The following is a 26,371-nucleotide window of genomic DNA, read 5'->3' on the forward strand; positions in this document are numbered from 1 at the left end:
AATTTGTTTGTTTTTAGTTAAAAAAATATCTGATAAGAACGCAAATTGTGAGTTATGAAGTGTGGGGATCATGTGGTTCTACTTAAACATACAGTACTGTAATTTCCTCATGTTTTACATGTATTTCCACTCCGGTCCTGTAGATGGCAGCAGTGTGCCGATATTGGCACTGACTATCAAACGAGTTAGAAACACACGTGGTACACTGTATCATCATGGGGAAAAGAAGGAACAAAAAGCAACTTTTTAATAATCTGTCCAAAAAACAAAAGAAGCATTTAAAAGAATTCGGAGAGGAGCATCCATTGCATGATACGTAAGTTTATCATTTACGTCTAAAGGCTGTCTACAGCTTGTTGTAGCCGATAAGATATGTTTTCTATTCTGTCATTCTGTGTTTGAGACTTAATTTCGATATTTATCGACCAACACGACACTTAAATGTGTGCGAAGTGTTTAAAATAACACAATAACTGCATATTAGAATTGGAGTTGAACAATGAGTACTGTGTCAAGGCTTTCTTCGTTCATAACAAAACAGGACGTACCCTGTTTATTTTGTTTGTCTGGGTTTTAGCGGCTATTTATGGCCTGTCTTAACTTTTTGCTATGTTCACTTCACAGGGTCAGGGAAAGGTCCGAAAGGACACAAATAGTGGAACAGGTGAGTGATACGTCTACCAATGTGCACTGAAGAATGTTGAATGTCCGAAACTCATTATTTATTAGCCCTGGGCATATTGTAAAAACGGAATTCCTTCCAATTTAATGAGATGTATCATTAGACGGTCACAATCCTTGGTGGGAAAAGTTTGGACACCCCTGCCATAAGGAGTGCAGATGACATCACTGCACCTCCAAGTGCTTTTAATTGATTATACATGCATGCTAATATTTGTAAATCCAAGGCACAAAGCCCGGAACACTCTGATGCTGAGCTGGACCATTTGGAGGCGGGAGAGGATGAACCAGAGGAGAAAACCGCTTATCAGAAACTTCTGTCAACCCTCAGCCAACCTGGTGAACAAAGTGAAGAGGACAGCACTGATGAGGAAGACGATGAAGAAGAAGAGGAGCTTGTTAAAGAAGGTAAATGTTATACATGACATACATTTCTTAAGGACGACAGACATGGCCAATTAATTGTTTGGGTAATTGCAGAAAACAGCAATGATGTTCACCAAGAGAATGGTGGTGATTCGGATTTGGAGTCTGAGGAGGAGGAGGAATCAAAAGATTCAGGTGTAGTTCTACCTCAAGTCTTAGAAGGTGAGAAAGAGGAGCAGGGAGGAGGTGATGAGTTCACTGACAAGGAGTATGAGTCTCAATTCTGCCTGGAGACCAACTTTATTGGTGAAAGAGAACAAGAAGACACCGGGAATGCTGACCAGGACAAAGGTGAGAATTTCCTGATTTTTTTTTTTTGGTGTAGTACATGTGGTGTCATGTGTTTGAACCTGATGTGAAATTTACACTAGTACTCACAAGTCATGGAGCCTCATTGAACCTGTATAAAATGCACTATTTACAGGTGAACTGAATTTGACCTTGTCTAACTGTTCAGCGTTATATTAGTTTTTGCACAACTAGATGTTTTCCAGTGAGGAGTTGAACTGCAAAAATGATCCCTGACTGATTTTGTTTCGTGGTTGAATTAGAATTGGTAATTGAACAGTCAATGATCAACAGTACCTGGCCATTGTGAGGCTTCTAACAGGTTGTCCTCGGTGGGAAGTGTCTGCTTAACTTAGGGTGTCACAAAGTTACATCATCAAGTTGCAAAAGAGATATAAAGAGAAGGGAACGTAAAAACCAACATAAAAGCCCATTGTTGTACAACAAAAGTACGGAAACATTTACAGTTGGACATGTGCATTCCGAAGATAAGATCACATGAAGTTCACTTGTATTGCATTTGAGCTTCATCTTGAAAGTTCATTCTCAATATCTAATATTGCTTATTTTTTAGTGAGCAGTGTATTTTTGTAACTTTCAAAATGTCTATCCTCAAATTAACAACTAAAATGTATATCTTTTTTCCCAGACATGTTTTTCCAGCATTTGGGGATGGAGCTCAGTGACGATGATGTGCAAAAGATCACATTAGGCAATAAAACAAAGACTCAGATCACGGTACGAATTAACATAATCCCTTAAATATCTAACATGTATGCTGTAAGTATTTTCTCATCTTAACCACACATTGTGTTTTTCTTTTCATATTTAACATCACTGAATGTAGTGGCCAATTTTTGGCTCACTTTTTTGCACCAGTCCCTTGGAGAAGTTTGGTCCCGTCAGCTCACACAAAGACACCGACCTGCCAGCTTTCCATAAATTCTTGGAAGCCAGTTGGAAGAAACTAAACCGGACTGTAAATTCCCAGGAGGAAACCGAGGAAACCAGCGCTTTCCAGTTGGAGCTTTTGGCTATCATGGGTACATATAAAGACCTTTACTACCCAGAGAACTGCCCTTTGAAGGTGGGCCCGCAGGTTCGAAGAGCGTACTGCCTCCACGCTCTCAACCACGTGCTGAAAGCCAACTCCCGGGTCCTCACTCACAACGCACAGCTCAGAGAGCAGCAAGAGCAGGCTACGAAAGGAGGAGACCTACACCATGAACCAAGAGACCAAGGTTTGACTCGGCCCAAGGTAAACGACTGTTTACATCTGAGGTATACTGTGTCTTGCCTTAATTTAGGTTTAATTTAACACTTGTGCTTACAGGCCACTTTTTAGGTAAACCTATGAATTGGAATCAATGGAATCACTTCAATATTTAAATTCATTAAAACATCAGTTTAATCAAGACTTTACACTTACCTTGTACTTGTAACAATATGCTACTTTAACATAAGATATTGTTTCACAGGTCCTAATTCTGGTGCCATTTCGAGGTGCAGCGCTACATATCATCCAAACTTTCATCAACCTACTAGAGTGCAAAGGCAAGAAGGTGGTTGTCAGCAACAAGAAGAGGTTCAAGGAGGAGTTTGGAGAGGATTCGGATAAAAAGCCGCACAGACCAGATGATTACCATGCAATTTTCTCTGGCAACGTAGATGATCACTTCAGGATAGGTGCGACTGGACTGAGTTGACTGAGGTCTGCCCACCTATATGATTGTTGTCCTTTTCTGTCTAATGCCGAGCTTGCTGTGTTTTCAGGCATCTCCATCATCAGGGGCAACATGCGCCTCTATGCCCCTTTCTACTTGTCAGACATTATCATCGCGTCACCGCTGGGCCTCCGCACAGTCCTGGGAGCTGAAGGAGAATATAAGCGGGACTTTGATTTCCTCTCCTCCATCGAGATGCTAGTAGTAGACCAGGCTGATGTCTTCCTCATGCAGAACTGGGAACACGTCTTGGTAGGAATACACTCTCTTCCTGAATTTAATAGTCTTACATTTTATAATATATGTTCACTTCAAATTTCACCGATTATACAGTAAACTCTGTCACAAGTCAAATTGCAGCCTATTTATTTGTATTTATGTGACTGATTATGGTCGTGCAGGTGTTTTTTGAGATCGCAAACAAACTATGTTTTTGTATTATTGCGGTCAGAAATTTACAACACATCATGGGCTTAAACGTCGTTTGTTTTGGACCTTTAATTAATTAAAGGGGTCTTAAGTTGGAATGCATCACCTGCAAATCGCAGGGATCTTCTATACATTGTGGAACCATCAGCACCACTCAGTAAGAAGGTTCAGATGATTAATCACCTTAATAATCATGTTTTAGATAGCTATCCATTTTCTATGTCGCTTATGGTCATTTGGGTCAAGCCATCTAATTCAATTTCAGTGTTTTTGATCAATAATTGTTTTTTTCTGCCTCACCAGCATGTGATGAAACACATGAACCTGCAGCCGCTGGATTCTCACGGAGTGGACTTTTCACGGGTTCGAATGTGGAACCTTAACAACTGGGCTCGACATTACAGACAAACACTCGTGTTCAGTTCCATTCAGGACCCACAGATCAGTAACATCCTCACCAAACAGTGCGCCAACTACCGCGGACAGGTACCAGTACTTCATTTCATTACCTATACTACGTATGCCCTGGTTTTGGTAGCAAAGGGTTTTCGATGACAGTGATCGAAGTATGTCTCTGTTTTTGTACAGCCAAGTAGTATACCTAACAAACAAACTATGTCCATGGAATCAAATGGCCAGACAAAGCATCCACGCAATGGTGACTCAGTCTGGTGGTCAGAGCACCGTGTACTGTATGTCTGAGTGTTTTGTTCACATTAAATACTGCAAAGCACAAAGGATAGGTAGAGACACATTCCGGTGTGCATAATGATAATTGTACCAACTGCTGAAGTTCACAATGAAGTCCAAATGAGCAAGTATACAGCTCAAACCATCTACATTTTTACGTAGGGTTGGACTACAGCAAAACAGCATCTGTGTGGCTCGTTCGTCCCCTCCCAGCCGCCTCCTACTCATCACCGTGTTCATTAACAAGTCTATAATAAATGTAAAAGTGGTGTTAATTACAAATGTATCATTTTATTCATTATTTGTATGGATTTTGCTTTGTTTCTGGATGTAAAACTATAATTATTTTCTGAAAAATGGGTTTTCTGTTAATATTGGAGTGGAATTAATTGGATTTACATTGTTATGAGAAAACTTGATTGGATTTTCAAATGTTTCAGTTTAGTCTGGCTTTTTGGAACAGATTAGTGACAAAAAACAAGATTGCACTATACTTTATTGTAGTTGGGAAGCCGAAAAGAGAAACATATATGTACAATTGCATTGGCCCCATTGTAATTTTTATGTGACGTGCAAACTTTAATTCTATAAAAAGCTAAGACTATAATATTAGAATGTTGATTCATTATAAACTTTTTCCAGCAAATAGAGTTAGGGGTTGAATAATTTTGTGTGCAACCATATGTTCATAGTCCTTCACGGTATACTGTCACACCTCAATGCAGACTGCTTATTATCCCACTTAACCATGCATGTAGGTGTGATTACATGCGGTCTGTGTTTTTCTTCCTCAGATTTGTATTAAGAACATTCCCAAGTCTGGCTCCATCTGCCAGGTGCTGGTCCAGCTGCCACACGTGTTCCAGATGTTGTCTTCCGATAGCTTCATGGACCATGATGCACGGTAATGTAATTTATGGTGCTGAAGTTTGTTTTACCACTAACTCACAGATGATTGTGTCATCACGCTTCTCACACATTGCTCGGGATGAGCATTAAAAAACGGGAAAATGACTGTCTTGATATAGCTTGCTTCATAAATTTGATATGAATGCAGGAAACGCTAAAGAAAGCTTTTTATTGTGCTTTTTATTCACATAATATACAGTGTATAGTTCCTTTTCAACTCCTTGTTGTTTTCTTTGTTTCAAGATGGTTTTAATTGTTTTTTTATACATTGTATATTGATTTAATCAGTTAAATGAGACATTTTAAATTAACTTGCTTCCAAATATGATCACATTTCTTACTCTCTTGCAGGTTTCAGTACTTTGTAGATGAAGTGCTGCCTCAGTACAGGGATTCAATTATGTCGCACACGCTGATCTACATCCCCTCTTACTTCGACTACGTCCGACTGCGCAACTACATGAAGAAACAGGAGTTGAACTTTGCGAGTGTGTGCGAGTATTCCAGCAAATCAGAGGTGTCTCGAGCAAGGCACTTCTTCCTGAAAGGGGATAAACAGTTCATGCTCTTCACAGAACGCTTCCACTTCTATAAGCGGTCAGTCACAGTTACACACACAGAATTTTTTTTTTGTGATATGGTTATGGTTTCTTTGTTTCAGGCATGTTTAACAAGTTACAGAGAAATATATATTTTTTTTACCTTGCACAGTTCACCATGTTTGAAAAGAAGTAAGAAGAAGCAAAGCTTTAAAATTGATATGCAAACAAGCTAACCACTCGCCAGCGTGCGGCCCATCTTTAACTAATAGAATGACATACATACAATTAATACAGTGGAACCTTGGTTAGCGGCATTCATTCATCCCAGACTCGACTATAACTGAAATAAATTGATATTAACATGTCACTTGTTCAATTCACTACTTCCTGAATCTGCAGTCTCAGCATCATGGGAAATGTAGTTATTTTAAGCCATAAGTTATTTGCGTCTCTGTTTAAGCCACAAGGTTCAAAGCGCGTTATAAAAAGTAGTATCTTATAATCTGGAATATATGGTATTTATTTAGGTATATTAAAAAATGTCAGGTTTAATTGACAGCTGTGTTGCATTCTGTTCAAATTTCAGATACATCATCAAAGGAATTCAGAACTTGATATTTTACGGGCTGCCATCCTTCCCCCACTTCTACAGCGAGGTGTGTAACATGCTGGCAGCGGGGGGTCAGGCAGAAGAGGCCAGCTGGACGTGCACAGCACTCTACTCCCGCTTTGATGCCCATAAACTAGCTGCCATCACGGGGGCACAGCGAGCCAGACAGATGCTGCACTCGAACAAGAGCGTTCACCTCTTTATTACCGGAGGAGAAGATAAATCCAATTAAAAACGAGGACTGTTTGACTCTTCAAGGGGTCATGGGTGAGCTGGAACCAATGCCAGATGACTGACCACACCCTGGACCAGTGGCCACTTAGGTCATTACAGGACAATTGCAAATGTCAAATTCAGTTTCCGACTGTTTGTGGATGTCCCGGTTACTAAAACCGTCTTCTTAAAACAAAACAAAATTAGGCAGATTGGATGGATCAGGTTTGATTGCTGCCAGAATTGGGTTGCTCATACAGTGTAAATCCTGATAAGAGTCTTAACCTTCATATCAGTCACTGGAGTTGATCCATAAATATTGTGGAACAGCTGGCTCGATGTAGTATGTTTCAGGAATATGAAAATAAATGTTTGATTGGATTTATTTAGATACGGTGGGTTGTGTTTGGTGGTCCTAGTAGAGACTAAAGCACTTACTGCATGCCTGAATACCGTCAAACTCCAGATGCCTTTTTGCTAAGTAGCTTTTTTTTTTGTCCCACCCACGTAATTATTAACTCATGGCTTGCTGCTAGCGGGACCTTGGCCACAGAATTTTTTTTTTTCCTAGTTTAGACAAAGGTGCGAGGCAGCCGACATTGTGTTACAGCAGCCGTCATTATGGAGGCTCAGAAGCTCAGCCTGAAACGTGATGTGAGCCTGGTGGGAGCCGTGTCCCTCATTGGAGGGACAATGATCGGTTCTGGGATCTTCATGTCACCACAGACGGTGCTCGCCACCATCGGCAGCCCGGGAGCCAGTCTGGTGGTGTGGGCTTGCTGCGGTCTGCTGGTCATCCTCGCTTCTTTTTGCTATGCCGAGCTGGGGACTGTCATAACAGAATCGGGGGGAGAGTACATCTATATCTTGAGAACGTCAGGCCCGGTGGTCGCCTTCATGTTAATCTTCAGCTCAGTCTTATTTGCGAGGCCTGCTGGAGTTGCCGGCATCGCTCTTAGTTTCGCTCAGTATGTTGTAGCCCCCTTCTATTCGGGGTGTGCGCCTCCAGAGCTGCTAGTCAAGTGTGTGGCTGCTGCTGCAATTATAACACTGGCTACAGTCAACTGCCTTAATGTTCGATTCTCAATGTCTGTGCAAGTGTTTTTTATGGTGGCCAAGGTCCTGGCACTGGCAGTCATCATAGTAGGAGGTGTGGTGATGCTCTGGAAAGGACACACTCAAAACTTTACAGACTCTTTTGAGAACACCAACGTTGGCATCAGTTCAGTTGGAATTGCTTTCTACCAGGGGCTGTGGTCATTTGACGGCTGGAATAATCTCAACTATGTAACGGAGGAACTAAAACGTCCAGAGGTAAGCAAAAAAACAAAAATCAACACCAATAATGATATTTTCATCGTGGTAGTTGCTTTCATGGTTACAATAGCTTAATTTATTTAGAACATGTACTATACAAGCTTATAATGAAGTTTGTCCTGTATTTACACAATTCACCATGTCTGAAAAGGAGTATGAAGAAGCCGAGCTTGTTTAATTGTACTCTAGGGGTGTCCAAAGCAGAGCTTGGGGGCCATTTGTCGCTATTTTTGTATTGGTCATATTGTAGAAAAAAAATTAAAACCCCCAAAATTGCTAAATGGTAAAGAGAAAAAGCTGACATGTTAACTAATAAAATAGTTGTGCCTTTTAGATATGAATTTAACTTGGGGACTAATAAAACATCTCTTCAAATCATAACTTTTTTTAGGCTTGTAAAAAAAAAAAAAAATTTGCTGAACTTTCACGACCCACAGAACCCAAAATAATGACAAAATAACTACATTTATCATTCTACATTTACAACATCAAGGGCGTCATCAACGTCGATCGATCCAAATATCGATACCAACGTTGGTATTAGTATTGATCGATATCAATGTGAAAGGATTGATACTTGGGCTTCAGTTGTTTCATGCAGTATAATAAAAAACATTAATTTCATGTTTTATGTTAAAAGCAATTGACACTATTACACTGCAAATGTAATGATCTAAAATCAAGGTGAAATATACTTGATATTTTACTATAGAACTATTTGCGTATTTTGAGAATGCACTAAAATCTGAAATATGTTAAAACAAATGCTTGAAACAATTAAAATATCAAACGGATTTCAACAAAAAAAATAATATGTTTTTGCTGAACTTTCAGAACCCACAGAAAAATGTGATGACAAAATAACTATCATTTTACATTTACAACATCAAGGGTGTCATCAACGTCGATCAATCCAAATATCGATACCAACGTTAGTATCAGTATTGATTGATATCAGTGTGAAAGGATCGATACTTGGGCTTCAGTTGTTTCATGCAGTAATATAATACATTTATTTCATGTTTTACGTTAAAAGCAATTAACACTAATACACTGCAAATGTAATGATCTAAAATCAATGTGAAATATACTTGATATTTTACTATAGAACTATTTGCGTATTGAGAATACACTAAAATCTGAAATATGTTAAATGCTTGAAACAATCAAAATATCAAATGGATTTGAACTAAAACATTTCAGATGCAAGTCCATCCAGCATTACTACAGAGAAGTGTCTTGACAAAGAAAGTGATTTTTGCCCACCAAACAATCTCCATTCACTTTAAACCTCAAAATGTGGTTAAATATCTATTTTTATACTTAACTTTGTATTTTGTACTAGATTCTTATTTTGTGCTTTTATTGCCTTACTTTACTGCCCTGCCCAGCTTTTATTTTTACGAGCTTGTTATATTGTCCCAGCTTTAGTAAGCATTTTGGAAGACATTGTGTGGTCACATTCAGATAAGACTTTCGGTATTATGGATAAACATTTACAAGTTGAGCGGCGTTAACTTTTATCACTTTGTACCTTGATGTTGTTGCTCATCCTGCCCTGATTTTTGTCCTCGACTCAAAATTGACTCTACTTTGAAGCGTGAACAGCTACTTAATTTAGTCTGAGCTATTTTATGCACCATGGCCACCAAAGGGTTGGAAGGTGTGAAAATGAAGAGGGAAATCGGCCTGATTGGAGGAGTGGCATTTATCTCGGGGACCATGATTGGATCTGGCATATTCATGTCGCCACAGTTTGTGTTGGCCTACACAGGAAGTCCTGGAGCAAGTTTGTTGATCTGGGCCCTTTCTGGGGTTGTGGCCATGTTTGCAGCGCTGTCTTTTGCTGAATTGGGGACTCTTATTCCCGAATCTGGTGGCGAGTTCATTTACATACTTCGTATCTACGGGTCATTTCCTGCGTTCTTCGCCGCCATCACGTTCATCCTGATTGTCAAGCCTTGCAGCGGTGCAGCGGTAGCAATCAGTGTTGCAAAATATGCAATGGCGCCCTTTTACAGTGGATGTGATCCTCCACAGGTGGTGGTGAAGTACACTGCGGCGGTGGCCATTCTGATTGTGATCATAGGCAATATCATGAATGTGCGGCTTGCTGTGAGAATCCAAGTAGTCTTCCTGGTAACTAAGGTCTTGACATTGACCCTGATTGTAATAGGAGGACTGGTGGCACTCACACAGAGCCGTGATGTCATTGTGGACAACTTAAATGTTGAGAATTCATTCAAGGAAACTCAGTACTCCTTCAGCACTATTGGAATGGCTTTTTATCAAGGACTCTGGTCTTATGCTGGCTGGTCCAATTTGAACTATGTCACTGAGGAGGTGAAGAGACCACAGGTGAGGCAGATAAAAGTTTCACTTCCTGTTCCAACCATTGTTTTGTTGTCTGTTGACCACGCGGTCAAATGTGCCAAAGTTTTACTGATGTCTTATCTCTGTGACAAAGGTGGGTTGTCATCTGTAAGGATACTGCAATGTCTCAAACACGCGGCCCGCGGGCCAAATGTGGCTCGCAGGACATTAGTTTGAGGCCCCCGCCTTGATATGAAAGTTTAATGTTAGTACGGCCCACGCAAGTTTGATATGGATGCTGTATGGTATCATGTACCCAGAAAAAATTATTACGTTTGAATAATGTTCATGTTAAAGGTTAAATAACTGTTAATAGTTATCCTCCCTATCCGTGTGGAAGTGGTAAGTTTTTGGCTATTTAAGTTTAAAGGAAACAACTTGAAGGCTACCGTTTAGGTCGCTAGCTCTCTAGTTTGTGAGTTAGCATGTGTCTCAAGACCCTGCAGTTGCGCAATATGTTGTAAATAAAAAGAGTATAAATGTGACTATAGTCGGGTTTTGTCATGTCTACAGGGCTCTAATAATGCTTTGTTCATTTTAATCTGAAAAAAATAATTTGTCTACCCACCAACTATATGTGGTTTCTTAAGTTTTTATTGCCGTTTTATTATTATTATTATATTTATTGATTTATTACTGATTGATTGATTTTCTTTATTCTTGATTTGTTCATTTATTTTTCATCTTATTTTGTGTAGAAAAATAAAAAAGTAAGATATTTGAGAACAGTGGAATGTTTTATCAGAGCTTTTCTTGTAGAAAATTGGAACCAAAGCAAAGTTTTTAAATTTTTTTGTTTTTAATAAATGCGTTTTTTTTTTTTTTTTTTGAAAACCTGATGCGGCCCAGTCTCACCCAGACCCTAGCTCCAGTGGCCCCCAAGTAAATTGAGTTCGAGATTGAGAAGATATGTAGACCCCTGTAACGTGTCAATTGGAAGATTTATACTCTATACTCTTCCATTTATTCATTTTCTATACTGCTTATGCGTCATGTGCGAGATGGAGCCTCTATTTTAGATTGTGGGAGAAAACCTGAGTACACAGACGAATGTACTACTCGGAGTACTTTGCAGAATTGCCCAATGGTGCTCTTTAAAAGTACAATTTTTGAAGCTTTTTGTGAAGTCTGAGCTGATAGAAATGGCAGAATATAAAATAACATACTCAACCCAGCAGACAGCATTTTGGGAGGCCCATTTTCCACTTTGGAGGGAAAAAAGGTTCCTTTTAGTCCGATCATCCGTCAATCACAGGCTGTCACAATAACCTCTTTCTCACTGTCTGTAAACATTTTGGTTTATACAGAACAGCAATGGTCACGCCTTTTCTTTTTTTATTTCTTCCAGGTGAACCTTCCAAGGGCGGTTGTGATCGCCATTTCTCTGGTGACCGGCTTGTATCTGCTGGTGAATGTGAGCTACCTGACGGTAATGACACCCAAGGAGCTCATTTCCTCCAGTGCGGTGGCAGTGACATGGGGGTAAGACGCACGTGTCTGCACCAAAAAACGTCTATGATTTGCTTACTTTTCTTTTTGTTTAACAGTTTATACAGTAATTATCTCGGTTATTTGGTTCCAGACCTGACTGGGAATTTTTGGAAAGTCGGATTTTAGAGCGCAGAAAAACCTGTCAACCCAAAAATGTGGGTTTGAACATTATTAGATACATCTAGACATGCAAAAACACCCCTATAGTCACCTTTACCCTCATATTACCCAATATAGTAGATATAAACCATTTAAGACATAAATAAGATTTATGCTAGGCTGCATGGTGTTAGCACGAAGGCCTCACAGTTGGGAGACCTGAGTTCAATTCCACTCTCCATCTCTGTGTGGAGTTTGCATGTTCTCCCCGTGTATGTGTGGGTTTTCTCCGGGTACTCGGGTTTCCTCCCACATTCCAAAAACATGCTAGGTTAATTGGTGACTCCAAATTGTCCATAGGTATGAATGTGAGTGTGAATGGTTGTTTGTCTATATGTGCCCTGTGATTGGCTGGCCACCAGTCCAGGGTGTACCCCGCCTCTTGCCCGAAGACAGCTGAGATGAGGATGAGGATAAGCGGTAGAGAATGAATGAATGAATAAGATTCATGCTTGTGTGTGTTGCAATAAATGTTTCGAACGTGTGGAGGACATCTTGTGACGTCGAAGTTCGGAGATGAGATGAGTTGAGGACGCAGCAGTAGCCATGATTATTATTATTATTATTATGATTATATGCCTGTTGTGAGATAATTCAAACCTGCAATAAAAGCCAGTTGTTCCGGTGAGCCAGTCAAACGCTTGCGTGGCTCACCAAACATTACAGGAACATTACTGACCTCTAGTGACAAGTGTAGAATATGACATCAGTGGTTTGGAACATTTCTTTTGAATACTTTATATTTGCATTTTTGTTCATTTACACATTTTTTTTTATGTTTGAAGATACTTAATTTAATCACAAAATACATACAATTTGCTTCAATGTGCATGTTTCTTGACTCGTGACTGGCTTTGCAAAGGCAGCTGGATCGATTGGCGACCAGAATGGACAAAAGGAGTAGCCTGGTCTATTGGAATAACCCAAACATCTTCTCAAGTTGAATTCTGCTTTAGATTAATTTTATTCAATATTCATTTGAATGGAGAGGAAATTCCCACTTATACAGTATATGTTAGAAATATAACTAATAAGGCAATAATAACATCTGTGGTGATGGCTTATTTTTCCACAGGCACAAAGTCTTTGGTTCCTGGGGCTGGATCATGTCTATAGCTGCAGCTTTGTCAGCGTTTGGGTCATTGAACGGCACATTCTTCAGTGGTGGTCGGGTGTGCTTTGTCGCCGCACGAGAAGGACACATGGTGAGAGAATGTTTGTCTCCTGAGAGATGCTGTAAGTATCATTTATCAGCGTATCCCCACTGTGTGTTTTTTCTAGCCAGACATTCTAGCTATGGCTCACGTGCACAGGCTGACTCCTTCTCCGGCACTGATTTTCACCACCATCATCTCCCTGCTGGTGCTCATTCCTGGAGACTTTCAGAGTATTGTCAACTTCTTCAGGTGAACACAGGCTGTGCATTTCCTGGTCATTGTTAAAAGAGATGGGCTGCATGGCGGATGAGTGGTTAGCACACAGGCCACACAGCTAGGAGACCCGAGTTCAATTCCATCCTCAGCCATCTATGTGTGGAGTTTGTATGTTCTCTGGTTTCCTCCCACATTCCAAAAACATGCTAGGTTAATTGTCCAGGGTGTACCCCCCCCGCCTCTCGCCCTAAGACAGCTGGGATAGGCTCCAGCATCCCCCTGCGACCCTCATGAGGATAAGCGGTAGAAAATGAATAAATGAATGATTACAAATACAAATTAGGCTGCACGGTCGCCGAGTGGTTAGCGTGCAGGCCTCACAGCTAGGAGACCCGAGTTCAATTCCACCCTCAGCCATCTCTGTGTGGGGTTTGTATGTTCTCCCCGTGCATGCGTGGGTTTTCTCTGGGGACTCGGCTTCCTCCCACATTCCAAAAACATGCTAGGTTAATTAGGGACTCCAAATTGTCCATAGGTATGAATGTGAGTGTGAATGGTTGTTTGTCTATATGTGCCCTGTGATTGGCTGGCGACCAGTCCAGGGTGTACAGCCGGGATAGGCTCCAGCACCTCTGCGACCCTTGTGAGTATAAGCAGTAGAAAATGACTGAATGAATGTTAAAAGAGGTGTCGTATGTGTCTTTTTTTGTTTGTCCCAACTAAATCCTTTTTTTTTTTGCTTTTATAAGTTTCACTGCTTGGTTTTTCTACGCTATCACACTGTCTGGGCTCATCTATCTCAAGATTAAGAAGCCGGAACTCCCAAGGCCGTACAAGGTCAGTGTCATACACCTTGCCTGAGAAGTGGTACATATCAACCCAAAGTCATTTTAAAACATCAATAACAGCAGAGAACAAAAAGTGTGATGGTATTCATAGAATCGTAAATTGAGCTTATTTTGACAAAGTAGGTTCTAGCTGCTCAGTACGGTATAGTAGAAACCCGCTTACTTTGCCAACCTGTCAACTAATTCATCAAGTGGTGGCCTACGTGTTACTACTAAAAGGTGCCTGCTTAGGACCACTTTGACATGCAAGGTCCACCGCTTTTCTCAATACAAAATTTGATACCCAATGGGGTCATTTCCTTGAGAAAATCGGGCTTGTGGTGTTGGCTCAGTGTTGTGGACAAGCAATGGCGGTTGAGAAAGACCTTTCAGTGCACAAATATGACAAAATCCGACACAACTTAAGTGAAACCATAGTGATGATGATGTCGCTCAGCCAGTTCAATGGGACTCAAAATAAGTGGGTTCCACTTTATGTATCAATTTGCTTACACAAATTCATTTCCTCAAGTAAATAACATGCAGCTAAAAGCTTAATGATTTTCTTCCTTCAGGTCCCCATCATTCTGCCCATACTGGTCCTCATTGCAGCAGTGTTCCTTGTGGTGGCTCCCCTCATTGACGATCCTCAGATCGAATACCTCTATGTGACTTTATTCATCTTCAGTGGCGTTATCATATACATACCTTTCATTCATTACAAGCTGTGCCCAGGCGTGTTAAGCAGGTTAACGGTATTTCTGCAACTGTTTTTAGAGGTTGCTCCGACAGAAAAAAACCTGTAATGTAGTCATGTTGTTTTGTTATATTCAAGTTTTTTTTTTTTACATATATTAATGTGTTAGTGTTTTACCTTGACATGTTTTGACTGTCACTTGCAAGTGATAAAACACACTGGTAGATATGTTTTAACCCATATAGTCACATATAGTCGCTATATCAATGGTTCCTTTCACAACTGTCACTTAAAGTGTTTTGTTGGCTCCTACTCTGTGGCTGTTAAATCAATTTAAAAAAATCCACATTTTTACTTTACATTTTACACTGAATTTGAGTTTCGTAGTAATGATGACAAAATACAATATTGTCTGATAAGTTGAATTACCGTCCAGATCATCTTTGAGTCATGTTCACTTATGCCGCAAGATGGCGCCAGCGTAACATCAAATACCAGCCAAAGAAGGAAAGGTGAAGTAGTGCCGAGCCAAAAGGCAACAAAGAGTTAAAAACTAATTGTTTACAACATTTTTTAAAGATTTGCCGAAGGAGTGACTAATGGCGGCAGCCAAAACATGTTTTACAGACATCATACTAGCACAACACCCTTACTGTAGTGTATACTTCCGGCTGCCTGCTGTAGCGCTAAGCCTTTTGGGCAATGTAGTACATTTTGACATTTACCAAAACACCGGCCACTATTAATACGTGTTGTGTGACACATTCATTGTACTGCTTTGTATTGGTGGTTACCCCGCTACAGCAGGCAGCCGGAAGTATACACTACAGTAAGGGTGTTGTGCTAGTATGATGTCTGTAAATGATGTCGTGTTGTGTGACACATTCATTGTACTGCTTTGTATTGGTGGTTACCCTATGAGCAAGATTACATAATGAAAGTATATCTAAACTTATTACTATTGTTGTACTTTGGAGTGTCATGTTGACCAGGTTCAAATTTGTGGCTAATGACACATAACACATGGCCAATAAAACTGATTCTAAAGATGGACTTTAGTGGTACTAACAATGACATTTTCAATGTATCTTTTTGTGATTTGTTTGCTATGATAAATACAAAGCTCTATGTTAATTTTTTTCTTTTTTTGTGTGTTGTTTTGTCACTTATGTGGCCCACAAGACAAAATATTTGCCCACCCCTGGTATAAGATCAGCTGACTGCATCCATGCCTCAGTTGAAGAGCCATGACCCAGAAACACATTTCAAGGCTATGAAAAATCATTTTTTCTTCATGAAGTAGGGATTAGGACCATGTATTTATATTTTTTCTTCAAATTTTCTGAAGAAATCACATGTCTATCTGTTGTGACTGTGGATTGATGGATGTATGCCACAAAAGCACCGGTGAGAGTGGAACTAGGAAGTGCAAGATGAAGATAAAGATAGAACTTTAATGTAAATACAGTATAACCACGTGAGAGTCACTTGCTCTGATCGTGTAGCCTTTGTGGCTCAGTGGGTCTAATTTGCTGCAGGCTAGACCACATCTCCCATGTGTACGTCTCTGGCCTTTAAGGGAGCTAAAACAACACTTTAAAGGTTAGATAAAGAAAGATGAGCTCTCGAAGGAGTCATTCTGAAAATGACTAACAATGTGTCCTAGATGAACGAGGCTTGATATGACTTGACTTGAGTTTTTAAAGTGTTAAAATGAAACTTTTTTGATGCATAAGCTACATTTACATTATGCAATGACTATATCCAAAAACTACACTAAAAATGTAGGCAGAGTAGGTGTGTCCCATTATGTGCATTCATGAGCTGTCTCTTTTTATATGTTTGTTTTTATATCTTTAAGATGCACATTATTTTACATAAGCATTGTGGATGAGGTATTATCGTGGGCAAAATTAATAAGTTCTCGACAGTTGGGGAAGTGAGGCGGAATGTGGAGAAATCCCAAACATATGCTGAACTGTAAACAAAAGAATGTGACTGCGGGGATCAGGTTAATTGATTTGCAAAAATACTATTGTCTTTGTCGACAGCACAGGAAGTAATTCAACAAAATAAATGCACTGTAAATGTCATGGAATGGAAAGTTAAGATGGAAAGTTGTTATGTAAAGAGTGTGTTTATGTTGTAAATATTAAAAAATAATCATTTTGATGTTGATCTTGGGGCTGAACCCCAGATCAATTCCACCCTCGGCCATCTCTGTGTGGAGTTAGCATGTTCTCCAAGTGCATTTTCTGCGGGTACTCCGCTTTCCGGTCTTATAGGCTGTTTTTTATAAGCTCACAATTTTCCATTTGTATGTCTTTATGCTTCACTGATAATGTTGATTCATCATATGTACAGATTTGCCACTTAGTTTGGCAGTCCTTAAACGCACCATTGTACTTTGAGACGCAGTGAAATATACGCAGTGCCCTGCAGAGGTGAGGTCACTTTCTTTATTTTTGCTGTGGACTAAAAACATTTTGGCTGCACGGCGGCCGAGTCGAGCCAGGAGACACAAGTTCAATTCCACCCTCTGCCATCTCTGTGTGGACTTTGCATGTTCTCCCCGTTTCTCACTCCGGTTTCCTCCCACATTCCAAAAACATGCTAGGTTAATTGGCGTCTCCAAATTGTCCATAGGTATGAATGTGAGTGTGAATGGTTGTTTGTCTATATGTGCCCTGTGATTGGCTGGCGACTAGTCCAGGGTGTACCCCGCCTCTTGTCCGAAGACAGCTGGGATAGGCTCCAGCACTCCCCACGACCCTTGTGAGGATAAGCAGTAGAAAATGAATGAATGAATGAATTTTGATGTTGATCTTGGGGCTGAACCCGAGTTCAATTCCACCCTCGGCCATCTATGTGTGGAGTTTGCATGTTCTCCCAGTGCATTTTCTCCTGGTACTCCGGTTTCCTCCCACATTCCAAAAAAAAAAAAAGTTAATTGGCGACTCCAAATTGTCCATAGGTATGAATGTGAGTGTGAATGGTTGTTTGTCTATATGTGCCCTGTGATTGGCTGGCGACTAGTCCAGGGTGTACCCCGCCTCTCGCCCGAAGACAGCTGGGATAGGCTCCAGCACTCCCCACGACCCTTGTGAGGATAAGCAGTAGAAAATGAATGAATGAATGAATTTTGATGTTGATCTTGGGGCTGAACCCGAGTTCAATTCCACCCTCGGCCATCTATGTGTGGAGTTTGCATGTTCTCCCAGTGCATTTTCTCCTGGTACTCCGGTTTCCTCCCACATTCCAAAAAAAAAAAAAGTTAATTGGCGACTCCAAATTGTCCATAGGTATGAATGTGAGTGTGAATGGTTGTTTGTCTATATGTGCCCTGTGATTGGCTGGCGACCAGTCCAGGGTGTACCCCGCCTCTCACCCGAAGACAGCTGGGATAGGCTCCAGCACCCCCGTGACCCTCGTGAGGAAAAGCGGTAGAAAATGAATGAATGAATGAATTTTGTTGTTGATCTTGGGGCTGAACCCGAGTTCAATTCCACCCTCGGCCATCTATGTGTGGAGTTTGCATGTTCTCCCAGTGCATTTTCTCCTGGTACTCCGGTTTCCTCCCACATTCCAAAAAAAAAAAAAGTTAATTGGCGACTCCAAATTGTCCATAGAATGTGAGTGTGAATGGTTGTTTGTCTATATGTGCCCTGTTAGTGGCTGGCAACCAGTCCAGGGTGTACCCCGCCTCTCACCCGATTGGCTCCAGCACCCCCTGCGACCCTCGTCGCAAAAGGATCCAGAGCTTCATGAATGTGTTAGTTATTCAACTCCGTCAGAGCAGGACCTAATTAGCATTCAAAGAAATGTGAAGACGCTAAATGACTCCATTAGAGAAGGTGATAATGCCGTGCTAATGGCTGAATCGTGTTACTGATCAACGCCTGCTGGGAACAGTTTGATGGGTTTCCACAGTGATGAGAGAGAGAGCTGAGGTATCTGTGAGAGGTGGTGGGTGTGATGGGGTCTCCAGGGAGCGTTGTGGAGGAGGATAAAGAGTCTCCGCTGAGAGATTTAAAAAAAAAAAAAAAAAAACCCACGGGTGGAAAACAAAAGTGTCTCATCATACTCAACATTTTAATGACCAAAAAGTCCCCCAAAATGGCAGCCTTTCACATCCAAAGCCCAGATGATCAAAAATATCACCAGCTTTTATATGCACTATAAAAAGCATAATATGTAGTAACCTAACCTGCACCACATTAGCTGTTCACGGTTTTCCATTCTCGCCTTGAACCCGCTAACTCTCTTCTAATTTTGTGTGTCCCCATTGTGGGTTGGGTCTAATTAGCTGCGCTGTGTGTAATGGCCCACTCTCTCTAGAGCCCAGAGAGGTCAGCTAAGTCAGGATTCATTAGTGTTATGATGGAGGAGCCACCATGAGCCCTGAGGGACATGTATGGGTTCGTAATCTATACCTTTGTGTTTTACTTCAGATGCCACTCAGAATACAGGAATGGAAAGCAGCTATGTATACTAGCATGTTGCTGTCTATATATACATATATTTGTATTAAAAATACCCTAAACTATAACAATACAGTTTGTTGGACTAATAACTCCTTTATCCCGGGTAAATGGTTCCAGAGAAAAAATGCCATGACAATATCAACACAGCGTTCCCTCATTTATCGCGGGGGATAGGTTCCCAAAATAGCCCCCAGTAAGTTCATTAATTCATTCATTTTCTACCGCTTTTCCTCACGAGGGTTGCGGGGGGTGCTGGAGCCTATCCCAGCTGTCTTTAGGTTAGAGGCGGGGTACACCCTGGACTGGTCGCACATATAGACAAACAACCATTCACACTCACAGTCATACCTATGGACAATTTGGAGTCGCCAATTAACCTAGCATGTTTTTGGAATGTGGGAGGAAACCGGAGTACCCGGAGAAAACCCACGCATGCACGGGGAGAACATGCAAACTCCGCACAGAGATGGCCGAGGGTGGAATTGAACTGCGCGCTAACCACTCGACCGCCGTGACGCCCCCCAGTAAGTAAACTCTGCAAAGTAGCCAACTGAATTTATTTACAATTATTATATACTTTATGTTTCAAGGCTGTAAACCTCCATCACCATAGTACGTTGTATACACTTTTCTCAGACGGGCATACATATTTTCTCACATTTCTCTCTTGTTGAAACACTCAAAGTTCAAATTGTGTTTGAATTTAAATTATCAACATACATGGGCACAAAAAATTATTAAGTGACTCGTGCCTTTTTCACTCATCTAACTCATCAGCTGTAGCATTTTTGTATGCTTGTTAAAACATAATGCTCTTTTTATAGTATTGTTATAGCTGCGTAACTCCTGTCTTCTTCTACATGTCCAGAAGTCCAACTTTTTGCATCACGAGTGGATTCATCTACCTTCTGGGTGTGTCATTGTGGGTTTTATTGAAGAAAACGTAAAAAATATAGTGTTATAGAGTTCAGAATCACACTGATGTTCTATGATTGCTAGCAAACAACACAAAACATGGCAGTGCAGCATTGAAGGTCATTGATTGGCAATAGTCTACAGCCAATCATAACACAGAACACAATGGGCGGGTTCTCCCTGAGCCAATCAGGGCTGTTATGGCTCTATATTTAATCGGCTACGCATACTGAGATGAGGTGGAAGGACATCGTTATTCTAGCTGCACACTTCATCAACTCTCACATGAGTATACAATACCCTCTAGTGGTAGCAGTAGTAAATACAACTACATACATACAACACTAATACACCACAAGGATGTAGAACACAAGACACGTTCATACAATACAAAAGGGTTGGTCCACCCTTAGCAATAACAACTGTTCCAGTGAGGCTAAGAAGATGGATAAATGGGAAAAAAACATGATGGAACAAAGCCGCGACATGCCGAAGAATGACCAAACCTTGACCCTTTTATAAACTCACGCCTCACTCTTTGCACACACCTCACATGCACAGCCACATGCTATTATTCGGCTCCTGGTTTTCCAGGGTATGGTTGTCCCAGAGTCCCACAGGCTCCCTACTTGTACGGTGTTTCTTACTGATGGGCTTCAAGTGATGGATGAGGCGCTCCGAAAGCACAGAAAATGAACCTTTCATTAGACAAGGAAAGAAAGCAGTTGTAAGCCGTCACCAGAGTCCATCTCCCCCACACGGAGACACATTACTTGCACCTTGCACAAGAGCGTCTTTTCAATGGAATCAATGTGTTGTTTTCTGCACTCGGAGTGAGCAGAAGAGAAGGAGACTGTTAATGCATCAGCAGGTTCTCACTGCACTGCTTTCTTGTGTGAGTGGGGTTTTAATATCCGTCCCCTGGCTATTTTAGGCAGTAATGTAAAATGGATACAACGGTGGGAGTAGCTGAGGACATTGATCTTAACTAGATCAATGGCAAATTATTGATTTATAGAAAGACTTTGACCCTTAGGCTAGTGTATATACACAATTCAAAAGAGGGGAGGTGTTTACAGAGTATGTAAATACCAGCATCTGCAGAGTGGATGGATTGCTCAGCTTTACATGAGGCTAATATTCTTATGCAGGGCTCTGTATGCTATGGTTATTGTACAGTCAAAAGGACATGAACTGTATATTTTTTTAAACAAAGTTTCAGTTGGAGTAGTTTTTTTCATCTCAACACAATTTGTAATATCATTTTGTCTTGAAACTTTTGAGGAATACTTATGGATTGGACTGTCCAACTATGAAAACGTGTACAACAAGCCGAAGGTGAATTCAAGTTGGTTTGGTAATACAAGAAGACGAGAAAATTTGTGCTACTTTTTTTGAAACTTTGAACTCTGCTGCTTTTACAGTTGTGCAATGAATTTATGACCGTGTTGTAATCAGAGCTACTACTAATCGTTTAAACAGTGAGCCACTTCTGAATCAGTGTTTAACAGGAGCCAATCATAAGCTATGAATAATAATATAATAATACATTTTATTTGTATAGCGCTTTTCAGAATACTCAAAGACACTATACAGAAGAATGAAGTTGAATAAAGCAAGTAAACAGAATAGAAGACACACCAAAATACAATATTCAAAAATGAACTCACAACGGGTTTGTCAACCTATATTACTCAATATGACAGTCTTTTAGGTAGTAGGCTAAAATCATCACACAGTAACTTAACACCCAGACAATTACATTAAAATGATGGCATTTCAGTGCTCACTTCTTTGGCTGGCTTCGAGCATGCTTGATAGCACTTTTGCTGTCTTTTGGGATCTTTTGGAATACAGTAAAATGATCTCACCTTCCCATTTTCTCGATTGTCCTGGCATCCTGACAGCTATCTAACATTGCTGCATTGCTTTTGAAAAGACACAAAAAAATGAACTGCTGGTAGATGTTCAACTCTCGCTTGCTCCTGCCAAGATGGCTTTGTTTTGATGCGTGATGTGCAGAAAATGCTTGTGAAACTACAGAGTGCCGACCAAACTCATTGTTATGAGAAGTTTAAGATAATCTTTGTTTCAGCATATCATATCATATATCACTTTAAAGGTAAGAAATTAATTCTAGATGTAACAAATACCGAACAGTGTGGCTATGTGAAAGTCCAGGCTGTACCCCGCCTCTCACCCAAAGATAGCTGGGATAGGCTCCAGCATACCCCTGTGACCCTTGTGAGGATAAGCGGCATAGAAAATATATGGATGGATAGATGTTTATGACCAAAGGAAGAATGTTAATTCATTAATTCATTCCTTTTCTACCCGCTTATCCTCACAAGGGTCGCAGGGGGTGCTGGAGCCTATCCCAGCTGTCTTTGGGCGAGAGGCAAGGTACATACTGGACTGGTCGCCAGCCAATCACAGGGAAGAATGTTTAATGAATGTTAAGTTTTGAAACATAACCAATGTGTTCCGGAAAAATTTATCCTTTAAGTCACAAAAGAATTCAAACCTCCATCAATTTTAAGGTCAGAGGATGAACTGTTTTGGTTTTTTTTTGGCTTTTTGCTGCTTTTCGGCAACACTAATTCATAAAGCCGCCCACATGACACATGTAAGGTAGCAGAATGCTCACTAATGTTGCTCATTTTAATGGCCCAATGAAAAACCAGAATATTTTCATCACTTTCTAAAAAAAAAACCCAAGAACAAAAAACAGGACCAGTACAGGATGACCAAACAGCATCTTTGGTCACCCTGATTCGTGGATGATCTTGATATACCATAATGATTAAAGTGTCTAAATCATGTGTCAATAGTGCATACAGGATCAGGGGTCATTGGCTGCACTTTCATGCCAAATGCTAAAAATAATTTAAAAACGTAAAAATTGTATTTATAACTTCATCAAATTTTATGTAAATGCATATATATTTTAGAAATTAATGCTATTGTGTTGTTTAAAAAACTATAAAGAATGTGTCATTGTGTTTCAGCAAACGGTGACCCTTCCCACTTTGTTTAACGGTCCTTGAATGCACCGTAGTAGTGCAGTAGTGCATATTTATTTGTTGCATAACCTCAAAACCTCAAACTTCAGACTGTATTCATTTTCTGCTTTGAATTTGATGTTGGGCCTGTCTTAGATTTCTACACAATACCTATGAAATACATAAATAGCATCACTTTGCTACAATGTACAAAACACCCATACTGTACTTTCCTTGACTTGAAACTTTGGTCTTTAATAATCCAGAAGATTATAGAGAGAAAGACAATAAATCTCTATGGACACGTAGGCCGGATCCAAATGCTCAAATTCACCACTTTTATAGCAGCTTGACATAAACTGTTAATAAATGAGAAAAGCGACAAGGTTAAAAGTGCTTCTTGCTGTAACTGTAACGACAACCTGTAAACGTGGGGAACGGTCCAATCATAAAAGGTACCACCTCAAAAGGTAGCGAGGGAGACGTCTTAAGTGTGTAGGGCAGAGGTTTAAAATATGGTGATTGTGACAGAAGCAATAAGGCAGCCTGGCCCTGCTGGCTCTTTGCCGGTCAAGCTCATCGCTGGGGGACCCATTTCAATCAGACCCATTTAATCAGCACCGCATTCACAAGAAAAAACTTTATATGTCAGCGTGGGGGCTTTATGCATGGGCCTGTTTATAGTCCAGAGAGCTCTCATCGCAGTTGCATATATGCAACTCATATGAAGTCATAAAAAATGTCAAATAAACTTCAGAGTGTAATGAGGAAATTGTCATTATATTATCCTAATATACTGAATTCATGGAAGGTGTGACGCTCCTATATAAGCACAGTGTGCCGTGTTCATGGAATTGATGTGTTTTATAATGTAGCAGGTAGGTCACCTCTATGCACACACCTATAACTGCATCCATTTTAGTAATTGCATAAGGAAAGATAGAAGATAAATATATCGTTGAAGTCATAAAATGACAGTAAGTCAATAAACTGCTGCACTACCATAGTGCTTAAGGTAAAAGAACGACCTCTTTGTCCTCGTCATTAAGATGTCCCCGTCTATATTGTGGATTGCATTGCTTCATGAGTACCTTCAGTCAGTGTCATTTAGCAGGTATAGTTTCAGCCATCCTTTTTCTATATAGCCAATTCTCACTTGGTATGATAGAGCCTATCCCATCTGTCTGACGCGAGGTGGGATACACCCTGGGCATACTGTACAGCAGGGGTCTCAAACTCGATTTACTTGGGGGCCACTGGAGCTAGGGTCTGGGTGAGACTGGGCCACATCAGGTTTAAAAAAAAAAAAAAATGCATTTATTAAAAACAAAAAAATTAAAAAAACTTTGCTTTGGTTCCAATTTTGTACAAGAAAAGCTCTGATAAAACATTCCACTGTTCTCAAATATCTTACTTTTTATTTTTCTACACAAAATAAGATGAAAAATAAATAAACAAATCAAGAATAAAGAAAATCAATCAATCAGTAATAAATAAATATAATAATAATAAAAATGGCAAATAATAAAAACTTAAGAAACCACATATGTGGGTAGACAAATTATTTTTTTCAGATTAAAATGAACAAAGCATTATTAGAGCCCTGTAGACATGACAAAACACGACTATAGTCACATTTATACTCTTTTTATTTACAACATATTGCGCAACTGCAGGGTCTTGAGACACATGCTAACTCGCAAACTAGAGAGCTAGCGACCTAAACGGTACTTATTTCCTTTAAACTTAAAAAAGGCAAAAACTTACCACTTCCACACGGATAGGGAGGATAACTATTAACAGTTATTTAACCTTTAACATGAACATGAATCAAACGTAAAAATTTTTCTGTCCATATCAAACTTGCGCTGGCCGCACTAACATTAAACTTTCATATCAAGGCGGGGGCCTCAAAATAGTGTCCTGCGGGCCACATTTGGCCCGCGAGCCGCGTCTTTGAGACCCCTGCTATACAGTATATCCATAAAAAAACATTCACACTCGTGTTCAAACCCATCTGCAATTTAGTAATGTATGCATATTTTTGGCATGTAGAAAGAAGCCGGCCTACCCGAAAAGAAACCATGCACACACAAGGAGAATATGCACAACTCCACACAGAGATGTCAACATGATAACCACTCGTCCACCGTGCGGCTTGAACAGAAAGTTAATAAAGATTATTTATTGTGAAAATAATTGTATCTCGGCTGCACAGTTGACGAGTGGTTAGGAGATCTGGGTTCGATTCCACACTCGGGCATCTCTGGGGGGAGTTTGCATGTTATCCCCTTGCAACCATGTGGTTGTGGGTTTGAATCTCAACTTTTCGGAATGGTGTTAGTTTTTTTACTAAATCCACACATTTAGAGTTGACTCATGCCACTTCATGGTTTGAATTTCGTGCCTTCACTGTACCACTTTTGGTGGTACAAGTGGTTAGCATGCAGGCCACGCAGCTAGGAGACCCGAGTTTGATTCCACAGATTCCAGTTTGCATGTTCTCCCTGTGCATGCGTGGGTTTTCTTCGGGTACTACGGTTTCCTCCCACATTCCAAAAACATGCTAGGTTAATTAGCGACTCCAAATTGTCCATAGGTATGAATGTGAGTGTGAATGGTTGTTTGTCTATATGTGCCCTGTGATTGGCTGGCAACCAGTCCAGGGTGTACCCCGCCTCTCGCCCGAAGACAGTTGGGATAGGCTCCAGCATGTCTGCGACCCTCGTGAGGATAAGCTGCATAGAAAATGAATAAATGAATGAATGATTGTATCCCCCCCCAAAAAAGTTTGGGAACCACTGGCGGCTTTTGAATATCGTTTCCAATTTAAATGCCAGAAGAATAGTTTGTAACGGAGGAATCACTTAATTACAGCATTTGCCGTAAGCACTTTGTCTGATAAGGTCTGCAAGGCGGGCCAACTCGATGCTATTTTCCAAACAATTCCATGGGCGAGATCAAATTGCGAGATCAAATTCTCAGAATAAGGCAGATGAATATTATCAATGTATTTCCATCATATTAGTTTTGATACACAAGCATACTCAACATAGAAAATAAATCACTGACTTAGCCTGCAGTGCATGAGGCTTCTATCCTTTTTTGACCGTTTCTCTCTCTGGTTTTGGAGCTCTTTTGAGCAGGTGGTGGAGTGTTGACAGGAGGATGGAGGGATGTGAATTATAGAGAGGCTTGTATCAAATGCTTGTCTAATGAGC

The 26,371-nt window shown here is 40.4% G+C and overlaps 2 protein-coding genes and 1 pseudogene across 2 annotated transcripts; all 3 read left to right on the forward strand.

Moving 5' to 3' along the window:
* The first annotated feature begins 141 nt into the window (after positions 1-141).
* utp25 (UTP25 small subunit processor component) lies at positions 142-6,867 on the forward strand. The gene is made up of 12 exons (XM_058090562.2): positions 142-316; positions 625-664; positions 909-1,089; positions 1,162-1,398; positions 2,045-2,133; positions 2,243-2,653; positions 2,874-3,081; positions 3,169-3,371; positions 3,852-4,034; positions 5,033-5,142; positions 5,499-5,744; positions 6,276-6,867. The coding sequence occupies exons 1-12, from the start codon at positions 216-218 to the stop codon at positions 6,529-6,531; spliced, it is 2,265 nt and encodes a 754-aa protein (XP_057946545.2). The 5' UTR covers positions 142-215; the 3' UTR covers positions 6,532-6,867.
* A 201-nt stretch (positions 6,868-7,068) lies between these two features.
* LOC131140289 (b(0,+)-type amino acid transporter 1-like) lies at positions 7,069-14,858 on the forward strand. Its single transcript, XM_058090565.2, has 6 exons — positions 7,069-7,826; positions 11,551-11,684; positions 12,928-13,057; positions 13,134-13,258; positions 13,975-14,062; positions 14,628-14,858. Exons 1-6 carry the CDS (start codon positions 7,134-7,136, stop codon positions 14,856-14,858), a joined length of 1,401 nt encoding a protein of 466 aa, XP_057946548.2. The 5' UTR covers positions 7,069-7,133.
* On the forward strand, positions 9,131-10,637 carry LOC131140290 (b(0,+)-type amino acid transporter 1 pseudogene; annotated as a pseudogene).
* Positions 14,859-26,371: the final 11,513 nt, after the last annotated feature.

This window comes from Doryrhamphus excisus, linkage group LG14, assembly GCF_037039965.1.
Source record: "Doryrhamphus excisus strain RoL-2023G ecotype Guam linkage group LG14, RoL_Dexc_Guam_v1.1, whole genome shotgun sequence".
NCBI classification, from domain to species: Eukaryota; Metazoa; Chordata; class Actinopteri; order Syngnathiformes; family Syngnathidae; genus Doryrhamphus; species Doryrhamphus excisus.

Coding starts and splice junctions, on each gene's coding strand:
- LOC131140289 (XM_058090565.2), top strand. CDS start 7,134: ATGGAGGCTCAGAAGCTCAGCCTGAAACGTGATGTGAGCCTGGTGGGA. Junction 7,827..11,550: donor AGGAACTAAAACGTCCAGAG/GTAAGCAAAAAA, acceptor TATTTCTTCCAG/GTGAACCTTCCAAGGGCGGT. Junction 13,058..13,133: donor CCGCACGAGAAGGACACATG/GTGAGAGAATGT, acceptor TGTTTTTTCTAG/CCAGACATTCTAGCTATGGC.
- utp25 (XM_058090562.2), top strand. CDS start 216: ATGGGGAAAAGAAGGAACAAAAAGCAACTTTTTAATAATCTGTCCAAA. Junction 2,654..2,873: donor AAGGTTTGACTCGGCCCAAG/GTAAACGACTGT, acceptor ATTGTTTCACAG/GTCCTAATTCTGGTGCCATT. Junction 5,143..5,498: donor TTCATGGACCATGATGCACG/GTAATGTAATTT, acceptor ACTCTCTTGCAG/GTTTCAGTACTTTGTAGATG.